General features: G+C 54.6%; 1 protein-coding gene across 2 annotated transcripts in view; it reads right to left on the minus strand.

Annotated features, from left to right (window-relative positions):
- Nucleotides 1-701: 701 nt before the first annotated feature.
- GFRA2 (GDNF family receptor alpha 2) overlaps nt 702-12174 on the minus strand; it is a 102303-nt gene continuing 90830 nt past the window's right edge. For both annotated transcript variants that reach the window (XM_043453712.1, XM_043453711.1), the window contains exons 8-9: nt 2817-2870; nt 702-2113 (exon numbers count right to left, since the gene is read on the minus strand). In XM_043453712.1, coding sequence (XP_043309647.1) covers nt 1991-2113; nt 2817-2870 — 177 coding nt within the window. In that variant the 3' untranslated portion in view covers nt 702-1990. The remainder of the gene's footprint in view (nt 2114-2816; nt 2871-12174) is intronic.

The raw sequence follows: 12174 nt of genomic DNA on the forward strand, positions 1-12174 counted from the left end.
CGCTCTGACATTGTAGATTCTGCTTTCTGTCCTTTCAAATGTCTTTTGGTTCCTGCCCAAACCTCCTTGGGTCCCCACCCCCCACCCACTCTGTGGGCCACCTTCCCCAAAGGCTTCTAACTGAACCAGTCTTTGCAGTTTGCAAAGAACATGGATTCCCAACTGAAAGGCCATTTCACTTTGCTCTACCCACAGTAAGGCTAGTGGTGGCTGGGGAAGAGGGCGGGCTGGCTCACCACCCCTCCATCAGAGGCTGGGACCCAGGGGGCCAGGTCCCTACCTTCACAACCACGTAAAAAAAAAAAAAAACAGGAGTCCCCACAGGAAGACCAACTGTGCCACCTCACAGGGCCGAGCAGGCATCCTTAAAACAAACACGTCCAGAGAAGTGACATCAGGCCGCCTCCCTTCCTCCATCCCCACTTCCGTTCTCTTCCAGTTTGAGGCCAGCAGGCACTGGCCTGTTTGCGATGGGAAGGAGGAGATGACCGGTGAATGAACCAGTAGGCTCAGCACAACCAGGAACTCAGACCCAGGGAATGTAAAATCGTCTCACTGCAGAGCTCCAATACCTGCCCCGAGGACACACAACAGACAGACACACGTGTGTACACGTGGACACACACATTCTCCCAGGGCCCCCCAGGGAAGCAACGGAGACGTTGGCACCGGGCCAAGAACAAACCAGGGGAGGCGGCACACCCAGAGTGAAGCAGAAGGCAGACTGCTTCCTAGTACATTTATTGGAGCCTCGGCTACGCGTGATACCAATCAGAAACTCCCTTCCACGACCCCGTCAGCCCGACTGGGGCAGAAACACAGGGAGCCCACCTCCTTTTCTTCTCCCGTTATAGACAACATTATTAAAAAAAATAAATTTTACAATAATACATTTTCGCTCATCTGTTAGGGTATTATTTCCATAGGTTCTTAAAAAAAGGAAAGGAGAGGGAACCACACGATATATGTATACGGATGTGTATATACATATATGTTGAGAAAGGAGCCGCGTTATGTACATAGAGTGGGCAGTGGGCATATGTCTCAGAAATGAGAAGAGAGAAGGTGGGCGAGTGAGGCAGGGAGGAGAGAGATGGAGGGAGTCGCAGAGACCAGAGCATGGTGCTGGGAGACGGCCCACGGTGGTCTCCTCTGTCTCTCTCAGCGCCTGGCCCCTCCCTCCAAAGAGAGACCGACCAAAGGGACCCACAAGAAACCAAGGGAGTGGACAAGGAATCATTTCTCTTTGATTTCAAAGGAGGTTATCTGCCACCAAGGAGGAAGAAGCCGCCTTGAAGTGGTTCCCAAGTTTTGCTCCCAACCCCCAGCAGGGTCTCCCAGGCAGGCTGGGCTCCCCAAGCCCCCCCGGAGCTGCCCAGCCCTCCCCCCTGTGCTACAGTGGGGATCAAGGGGAGAGCACCACAGCCGTCCACAGGTCAGATCCAGCCCTCAGAGAAGGGAGGCAAATTAACTCCCTCCTGGAAGCTGAGTGGAGGCGCTGACGGTGCCCAGCTGGACCCCCGGGGCCGGCCTCGCTGCCCTGCTGCCCGAGGCCCCCGCAGTCCCCCGCAGGTCCCCTTACTGGGGCACTTGAGAAGAACAACAGCCATCCCGGCCGCGCCCACGTCCCTGGGCAGTCCGGGTGTCGTCTGGTCTCCTGTCAGCAGGGCCCAGAGAGGAAAACCCCCAGAGAAAAGTGAAGAGTATCTCTAGGCCTGCAGTGTGCCCTCTTCGGCATGGGGTTTCCCCGGCCAGGGGGCCTCTGGGCCAGCTCTCAGGCTGCCCGCCTGCTTGTCTGTTTGGTTTAGAAAAGTTTCTCCAAAGAAGAAACCTGGGAGGAGACAGGTTCAGAGACAAAGTGGGAAAAAACATCTTTTTTTTTTTTTGCAAAGTGTGTTTGTGTGTGTGTGTCTGTGTGTGTTTCCATTTTGTCAGGCGGGTGTTCTCATCCGTGTAGCTTTCAGAAATCTCCTGATGGGATCCCCAGAGCCTACAAGGCCAGCTTCAGCATCAGGAAGGATGCAGCGGTCAAGGCAGCCGACGGTCTGGCTCTGCGGGGGCCTGAGTTAGGTTTGATCACCCTTTTACTCCCTGGGATGATATTGGTCGTGAGCTGCGGCCACGCAGAAGAGAGAGAGAAGCAGAGAAAAAGACAAATGAGTCAGTGGGGCTGGGCTTCCCTGGTGGCCCAGACAGTAAAGAATCTGTCCGCAATGAGGGAGACCCAGGTTCGATCCCTGGATGGGGAAGATCCACCCAGGAGAAGGGTTAGGGTTAGTGTTCCCACAGGAGACCCTGCATGTGAAGGAAATGGCAACCCACTCCAGCATTCCTGCATGGAAAATCCCATGGACACAGGAGCCAGGCAGGTTACAGTCCATGGGGTCGCCAAAAGTCGGACCCTGAAGCAACTTAGCACGCACACAGATATAGTCCTGAGCTGGGTCTCCCTCAAGGACGCGCCCAGGTCCTTTTCCATCTCTCCCCCTCTGTGGAGTGTCCCAGAACCCGCGCAGAGCAGGCTGCTGGGTGCACACGTCCGTCTATAGAGTCAGGAGGGCGTGCCAGGATCTCTCCTCAGAGCAGCCTAAGCATCGCCCCCAGGAGACAAGGAAAGGGCCTGGCTGTCACTTCCACTCCCACCCATCCTCGCCCGCCACAGAGCGAGCACCCACTCTGGTTCAGGCGGCCCGGAAGCTGAGCTAGCCCAGCCTGTGTTATGGAATCTGGGGGCTCCAAACCCAAGGCTCGCCTAGTAGACAACCCCCCTCCCCGCACAGACCCCTGCACCCACCCCCACTCTGCCCCTCACTCACCTCTGTGAAGCACATGCTTAGCTCTTTGGAGTTATTGGCCTTCAGCCCCTGCTCCTGTGGGAGAGAAGGCACCAGTAAGGGTGGGTCACGTGGCTAGGTCTCTGGCCAGACTTTGTTCCCAGATTCAGACGGGATCCCACTTTCCGCAGCCATGCCATCCACTGCTGGCTCCGCAGGGCACACACAAAGAGTACTGGCCACACAAGGACCTGTGCCCTCCTCTGACACCTGCAGTGATTAAGTCCCGTCCCCTCTGGGCTCCTGAAGAAGAGAGTTCTAACTCAGCTCTCCAACTGAGCATCATAGAGTGATAAGGTGCTCCCAGATCTGACTATCACAATCAGAGCTCCACTTGATGAGGCAAGGACCATACTTTTTTCCCTTGCATGACAGCAGCTCAATAAACATTATACAATAAATACCCTACATATACAAACAAGTTCCATTCTGAGAACACGTTTCTAAGTCCAATTTGTTCATTAAGTCCAACAGTGTTTGCCTAGGTACCCAACTAACTTGGCCTAGGTACCCAACTAACTAACCCAACTAACCTAACTAACCCAACTAACTGGTTGTTGCTAGTCTTCAGCTGTGAAGTTGCATCTGGCTCTTTGCGACCCCGTGGACTGTAGCACACAAACTGCTTTGCCCTTCACTGTCTCCCAGAGTTTTCTCAGATTCATGTCCATTGAGTCAGTGATGCTTTCTAACCATCTCATCCTCTGACGTCCCCTTCTCCTTTTGCCTTCCATCCTTCCCAGCAATAGGGTCTTTTCCAATGAGTCAGCCATACAGTACTATAATAAGTTTATACTTTTCACACAAATAATACATAAAAACAAGCAAACACAAAAAATAAACATTTTTAATCTCACAGTTCAGCACCTTGAAAAGTACATAACATAGTACAAGGGCTGGCATACAGGGGCAGGCGCTGAGTGAACAGGCAAGAAGAGTTACTGCCCGCAGAAGGGTGAGGAGATGGGAGATGGTGGAAATGAAGAATCAGCAGCAACAGGAGATGGAGAGCAAGCTGCAAGTTCACTTACACCTTACATGACTGGACATGAACACACATTCACATTTTGAAAGTTCGATACCTGAAGGTCCGCATGTAGGGGGCTTACTGTACTCAGTTAACATTTGTTAACTGTCATTCATTAACAAGTCTGTGAATGAATGAATGAATGCTGCAGATCACAACTGACACCCGAGTGCCAGCTCCAGAAGGATCATGAGTCCTCACTGGGCTCATGGGGAAGACAGCTGTGATTGATTAGTGATGTCTGCCCTGGGGGCCGGTTAGGCAGACGTCTGGCCCTGGTGTCAGGTGTTAGCCATTCCTCTGAAACAGATGTGTGGCGCCTGGGAGCTCTGTGCTCCAGGTGAGGAACAAGAACCAGAGCATGTGCATGAAATCAGCCCTTTGTTGCCATTATCGTAATAGTGATCCATGGGAACCAGCTGGGGGGTGTGATGATTCTATCCTGGCCATGGGCTCTGGCCACCAGAAGCAACTGGAAAGCCCAGGAAATTATGCCTAAATCACTGCTTCTGGCCAGAAGTATTAATAATACCTTAAGCATTACAGGCGATCTACCACCCGGGGCATCTGGTCAGCTAAACAGGGCCCCAGCTGTCGCACAAAGGCCCCAGCCAAGAGCAGAGTCACTACTGATGGTGGAGATGTGATCATGGTGACAATAAGCATAGCCGAGGCGGAGTCAGGGACAAGACCTAGGAAGGTTCTGTTTAAGACCACAGCGCCAGGAGCAGCAAGTGCCAAGATCTAGCCCGGCCAAGCCACCAGCCAGGGACTCTGCAGAAGGGTGTCTGCTCAAAGGCTCTACAGGATCCAGGGACTGGATTCCACTGCCCAGGACCAAGCGCAGCTCCAACCACAGTGAGTCCAAGGAGATGCGAGGGTCAGGCAAGGAAGAAGGGCGGGGAGGGAGCAGAGCGGGAGAGAGAGTAGAAGGGGGGAGAGGGAGCTGACGGCAGGGGGCGGGGAGCGGGGAGGTCGCAGAGGAGGAGGAGAGGGCGCAGCAGAGAGGGAGGAAAAAGAGGGGAAGGAATAGGAGAGGGCCCTTCACCCCTCCTCAGACCCATATTATTGTGAGACAGGGATGCCATCTCCCGGGGCCAGGGCCGAAGGACTCCAACCCAGACTGTGGTCTCCCGCCCAGTGTGTGGTCTCTGGTGGGGACACAGGGACTTGGTGGGGGAAGGACTGGCTCCATAAAGATCAGGACAGGACCCTCCTCAGGCTCTATCAGTGACCCACCTGCGATCCATCACCCACAGAACTTGCCCAAGCCCTTCTGAGCCAACGGCGTTTCTGCCAGGCAGGCTTGAGGGCTGACTTGGCCCACAGTGAACGTGTGCTGAGAGGCCCAGGGACACACTGGGCTTCCTCTGGCTGTCCTCAAGAACTGCCTTGAAGTGCTGCAAAATCCAGCTGATAGATGCTGTCCTCAGAGACCCATCCCAGCCTTTCCTTTTTAGACTGCAGGGTCCTAAACCTTGGTGTCCCTCCTATGGATGACCCCTGTTATCCAAGGAAGGAAGGGCCCCAGGCTCCAATCAGTTCAGCCACTGACCCCAGGCGAATCCCTTCACCTACTGGCACCTCAGCTTCCTCGTCTATATGACAGTGATCCACAGTCAAGCAGACCTCACTGACCCACCGTGAAGATGCACGAGACCACGCATATGGCACAGCAAAGCCAAGTGTGGGAATGTGTGCTCAGTTACTCAGCCGTGTCCAACTCTGTGACCCCATGGACTGTACCCTGCCAGGCTCCTCTGTTCATAGGATTTTCCCAGCAAGAATACTGGAGTGGGCTGCCACTTCCTTCTGCATAGACAAGTTTAAAGGCCCCTTAACCCCCAAGCATGACTCAGAGCCAATGGAGCCTGCATCCAGCACACTGCCAGGACTGGGGCTGCAGGGTGAGACTGGGTTTAGCTGGTGGACTGTGGCTACCCCAGCTCTGGAAGCAAAGCCAGGGAGAAGCCCCAGCCCCATGGAGATCCCACCCTGCCACGTGACTTCCAGAAAACCCAGGGCAGATAGTGAAGGAGTGAAGGCTGCAGGAGCCTCCCCCAAGGGCAGGCCCAAGATGTCCCCCCATCCTCAGTCCTAGGCACACGGAACAGTGCAGATGTTTGCTGGTCAGCCAACCTTTGTTGACAGTGGCGGATGGAGGAGATGGAGAGCTAAAGAAGTTCTACTGCCCAATGGCCAAGGCTTGGGCTCAGATTCACCACCTCCCTCATCATTAACTCTCCCACTGCTCCCCACAGGAGGTTCCAAAGATGAATGAGTCACAGCCCTGTTCACACCCCGATGAGAGAAATAAACACCCACACAATCAACTCCATACCAGTTCAGCTAAGGCGGGGGGGAGGGGAGAAGCTGTGTCCTCCCCAAGCCCCCCCACCACGCTGCAGGCTGTCCTCTGAGGCCACACCCCACCAAGGCCACCTTTGATGTCCATCTCAGCCGATTATCTTGGCAACTGGGAGGGAGGAGGATGGCAGCAGAGATAAAGTGTATCCTTCTAGAAATTTCTCCCACAGAGGCCCTTTGCCCAGGAAATTGGAAGGAAAGTATCGCCTTCCTCATCTTTCTGGCCACCTCTGTCCACACTCCCAAAGCCGAGCTGGCAGCACCAGGGCCTTGTGGGTCCAGCCCAGGTGCCAGGGACCAAATATAGTGCTGTCCTGTGGAAAGGGCTTCCCTGGTGGCTCGGAGGGTAAAGAATCCACCTGCAATGCAGGAGGCCGGGGTTTGATCCCTGGGTCAGGAAGATCCCCCCGAGGAAGGCATGGCTACCCACTGCAGTACTCTTGCCTAGAGAATTCCACGGACAGAGGAGCCTGGCAGGCTACAGTCCGTGGGATCTGAGCAGTTAACACCACCACCACCACCTCTATGGGGAAACTTCTGGCTGGAACTGGCCGATCCTGTCTCCTGCTTCCGTTCCTGCCTCCACCCTCCCCACCCCATCCCTGCCTCCAATCTCAGTGCCCCTGGCGTCAGTGCCTCCCCCTACACATGCCCAGTAACTCCTCATCCCCCCTCCCCGCCACCTCCCGAGTACAAGCCCTCCTTCCTTACTGATGACTATCGACTATCACTGACTGTCGCAAAGACCTGCTAACAGGGCCCCGGTCTCCTTTGCTTGACAATCAATCTCCACCTGCTGTCAGATTATCTTCCCGAATCACACTTCGCATCACGACATCCCAGTTCAAAAGCTTTCAGCAGCCTTTCCACAGTCACCACTTCATCCTGCAAATCAGGTTTGACTCGCCACCCCCTCCTTCCCACATCAGAGCTCTGTGTTCTCACAAGCTCATGATCTGTGTTCCTTTAGGTCAGGGGACTTCCCTGACAGCTCAGTTGGTAAAGAATCCACCTGCAAGGCAGGAGACCCCGGTTAGATTCCTGGGTTGGGAAGATCCACTGGAAAAGGGATAGGCTCCCCACTCCAGTATTCTTGGGCTTCCCTTGTGGCTCAGCTGGTAAAGAATCCACCTGCAATGCAGCAGACCTGGGTTCAAACCCTGGATTGGGAAGATCCCCTGGAGAAGGGAAAGGCTACCCACTCCAGTATTCTGGCCTGGAGAATTCCATGGATCATATAGTCCATGGGGTCGCAAAGACTCGGACGTGACTGAGCAACTTTCACTTTCACTTTCAAAGGTCAGGGGGAGATGTTTCTACAAAGGGTCAGAGAATTACGATTTTAGGCTCTGCCGGCTACCACGTCCATCCCAACACAACTCTGCCTACAGCACATGGACCATATGTGACAACTGGGTGGGGCCATGTTCCGTTCTGATTTATCCAAACAGGCAGCGGGCCAGATTCGGCAGCAGAGCCCCTCCTCAGCTGCTCTGCGCTGTCCTGACCCCCTGCCCTGGCTCCCTCCTCTCCCACTCGTCCCCATTCCATGTATCTGCATCCCTACATCATCCACCAATTCTCCCTATTCCTCCTGGCCCAGGAGCAAGGTCCATCTGCTCCATGAGTCCTGTGCTTCCAAAGCAGCTTCCTCCTCTGGATCCCATAACACCTTATCTGTCCCTTGGTGCACCCATCACTTCCTGCCCCATAATTCTCTGAGCCAGCATGTACTCTGACCCTCCCGCCAGTAAGAGGACCAAGGTACAGGCCTCACATGCTGGTAAGCCTCGGTGTCTGCAACAGAGTGACATGCGGTAAGAATTTATGTCCAATAAATAAGTGAAGGCACTGATGGATGAATGAATGAATGACTACAAGAAAGAGATGAAAAGAAGAAATACGTTAGCCTCTCAAAGCTTTGAATTGGGACGAGTCTGTAAATAAGAAATATATTATCTACAGCCATACCACCCTGAATGTGCCTGATCTTGTCTGATCTCAGAAGTTAAACAGGGTTGGGCCTGGTTAGTACTTGGATGGGAGAAATATATGCGTAATAGGCATACAGAAATATTGATGGGCCTCTGGGGCCCATGCTCTGACGGCCATAGGCCTGTGTGCCCAGTAAGAGACCCACCCAGAGAATCGGGAGGAGGAGGGGGAGATGGAGGTGGGACTCTTGGCAAACCCATCAAACTCATTTTTAATTCCCCCAAATGTGATGGGCAGTAGCAAGGATGAGAGCAGAAACTGGCTGATAGAGACAAGGAATGCAAAGGAGAAATTACGTTAGTAGGGTCCTGCAGCCCTGGGGAAGATGAGACTCCAGGTGACCTGATGGGGCCCCGCAAACTGGCCCAGAGCCACCCAGGGGGATGCCAAGGACACCAGAAACACACCAAGTCCAGGGAAAGCGGGAGCCCACTGCCAGTGTGCCCCGCCCACCCTGTGCCACCCTGGTCCAGGCTCCATCACATGCCAGGACAGCCTTCTACCCAATCCTCTGCATCCTTGACAGAAAGACCTCTTCACCTTCATACCTCATGGCACACAGAAGGCATCAATGAGAGGGAGGGAAGCTGAACAGAGTTGCGTGCAACAAAACAGACCATTTTCTAGAACAGAGAGCAGGAAGTCCCCACAAATCCAATGAGCAGGACCCTGGGCTACTTTTGTCAACCTGTGGGGGGCATCCACTTGATGCCAGGTGCTAGGCACTTGGCTGTAAGGGCTACAAGGGGGGCGATTTTTCCAGTAGTCATTTATGGATGTGAGAGTTGGATCATAAAGAAGGCTGAGCATCGAAGAATTGATGCTTTCAAACTGGTGTTGGAGAAGACTCTTGAGAATCCCTGGGACAGCAAGGAGATGAAACCAGTCAATCCTAAAGGAAATCAACTCTGAATATTCATTCAAAGGACTGGTGCAGAAGCTGAAGCTCCAATACTTTGGCCACCTGGTACGAAGAGCTGACTTACTGGAAATGACTCTGATGCTGGGAAAGATTGAGGGCAGGAGGAGAAGGAGGGTGACAGAGGATGAGATGGTTGGATGGCATCACTGACTCAATGGACATGAGTTTGAGCAAGCTCCGGGAGATGGTGAAGGACAGGGAAGCCTGGCATGCTGCGGTTCATGTGGTCGCAAAGAGCTGGACACGACTGAGTGACTCAGCAACAGCAACAAAAGGGGCAATGCAGCTCCTGTCCTCCAGGGATGCTTGTCTGGTCGGGGGAGCAGAGCACATCCTGATGGGGCCAGAGCGGGTCAAACAGGAGCCCTAAGCAAAGAGAAGGCAGCTTGGCCAGAGCTGAGTCAGGAGACGACTCAAGGGACAACATCCGAGGAGGAGTCGGAGGCAGAGAGCCGAAGAGAGGGGAGGGAGACACCCTCCACTCAGAGGGACTGACAAGTTCAAGGGCCAGCGTCTTGCTCAGCCTGGACCTTGGGCCTACACCGGGGGTGCACTGTGGGCTTCAGAAACAAAGGGCCCTGGATGAGGGTACAAGATAGAACAACCTCTTATGGATTCTCCGCTCTAGGGACCATTGGGCAGAAGAGACGGAATTCACATTGGGGGTGTGTGTGTGAGAGAGAGCGAGCAGGGACAAAAGGAGATACCATTCTGCAGATCCTGCTGCAGTTTCTCCAAGCTCCAGAGAACACCAGGCTGGCAGGGCCACCCGGAGAGGGGACCACAGCCAGGAGTGGAAACATATGAGAGCCAGACCCTAGACAGCATCAAGGACCCCAGACAGAGGGCCAGCTCGGGGTCTGCCCGGCTGCCCGCTCCTCTCTGGTACCTAAAACTCCCCACCTTTCTGCTCAGCTGCCCTCCACGGGGACGAGAGTTCCTCTGTCCCCAGACCCCACCTCCACCGTGGGAAAGTCCTCTGGGGGAGCAGATATGGAGAAGGTGACAGCACAGGGCAGCCAGGAGAAAACTCCAGAAGGCAGAGGCTGGGACGAGTCACTGTCCCCACTGTGCTTCCACCCTCTGAGGCTTGGGAAGCAGCTCTGAGAGCCCTTCACTCCTAACATCCAATCACTCATGCCAGGTCACCAGCTGGCTGCCATCTCTGAGTCAGTGAAGAGGGTCCCTCAGGCTTCCCCCAGGGTCCACCTGTGGAGGAGGAGGAGGACAGAGTTAAACAACCTCGCCTCTCTCTCCAGGGGTGTCTGGGATGCACAGCTTTCCTCTCCCTCCCTCCCCGGCTCAGCTCCCCATCTCTGCCCTCACTCAGAGACTCCCTTATGTCGCCATGGGTTGCTGTCATTCCCAAGGGCCACCACAGAGCCCCTCCAAGCTAGCAGGGCTGAGGAAGGACAGACCACCCACACCAGCCTCCAGCCAGGCTGGGGACAGATGCAGCCTTATTCCCTCGGCACTTCCAGTAGTGACAGTAGTCTTTAAAAGACTAGAGCAGAATCACAGGGACTTCCCTGGAAGTCCAGTGGGTGTGAGCTCAGTCCTTGGTGGGGCAACTAAGATCCCGCATGCCAGAAAGTTAAAAAAAAAAAAAAAAAGCAAAAGCACATCCCTTTCAGTTTCTGAGAGAAGAAATAGGGGTGTAGGGATGGTGATGGATGGGTCCCTCTCCTGGGAAGGCCCCCCGTGCTGTCCTGCCCAGAGTGACTTAGTCAATAGACCTAAGTGGACGGTCGCGGGGGACAGGCCTGGAGGATCCCCCAGCAAGACAGCTCCCCCAACCCCGGGATTCAAAACACCTAACATATAGGTAAGGTTCCTCATACACATTGTCTTCCATAGAGATCATGTATTAACCCCCCTGTAATCAAACCAAGTATAAGATGAGACCCCAGACAGTGAGCCTGCAGCCCCAAGCTGGGGCTGAAAGTAACCAGGCAATGGTTCAGCAAGGCACTGGAGGGAAATGGGGAGAAAAGGGAGTCAGAGTCACCAGGCATTTAGAGGACTGCGGCAGACATGAGAGCCCAGCTTTGAACTTTTCCATGCCCACGGTGACTCTCTGAGAGTCTTAAGGAGGGTCCACGGCCCCCTGAGTGCGCATCTCCTGGGTTAGCCAGCCCCAAGGGGCTGGGGAGGAAGGCTGGCAGTGCCCAGAGGGACCTGGGGACCAGACCAGAGCCTGGTCACCTGACAGGTGGCACAGCCCCAGCAGCCGAGTTGCCCATTGCTCTAGCACGGAATTGAGCTGGTGACCATCTGTGGAGCAGCCCCTGAGCCCCGCCGGCAGCCGCTGAAGCATGCTCAGTGTAATTAGGAGCTGCCCAAGGGTGACGCGCACACCGCAGCCTCAATCAGGAGGGGTGGCCTAATGGAGGGGAGCGGGGCGTGGAGGGGCCACGCTGGGCGGGCCTGAGGGCACTTGGAGGTCAGGGTGTCCATGAGAAGGGAAGAGGGAGTGGGCTTCCCAACCAGGATGGGCACCAGCGAGGGATGCCCAAGGGGCCTGGACGTCTCTGCTCAGGTCTCGTCTCAGGACTCTGAAAGCCCGCTGCTCTTCATCTCTGGAAGTACTGAGGTTAATGGTAGTGTTCGTCACTCAGCCGTGCCCGACTCTTTGCAGCCCTATGGACTGCAGGCCACCAGGCTCCTCTGTCCATGCAGAATACTGCAGTGGGTTGCCATTTCCTCCTCCAGGGGATCCTCCCAACCCAGGGATCAAACCTGGGGCTCCTGCACTGCAGACAGATTCTTCACCACTGAGCCACCAGGGAAGCCCTACTGAGGTTATACAGACCATCAAAGATTGCATATATTTGGAAATTCCCTGATGGTCCAGTGGTTAGGACTCTGTACTTCCACTGCAAGAGGCCCAGGCCCGATCCCTAGTCAGGGAATTAAGATCTCACAATGCTCAGGGCATATCCAAAAAATATTTAAGGTGCACGATCCAATACACTTAAGTACTGTGAAATATTCACCATGAGTCCATCAACACATCCATCACTTCACAC

The sequence above is a fragment of the Cervus canadensis genome, chromosome 30, assembly GCF_019320065.1.
Source record: "Cervus canadensis isolate Bull #8, Minnesota chromosome 30, ASM1932006v1, whole genome shotgun sequence".
NCBI classification, from domain to species: Eukaryota; Metazoa; Chordata; class Mammalia; order Artiodactyla; family Cervidae; genus Cervus; species Cervus canadensis.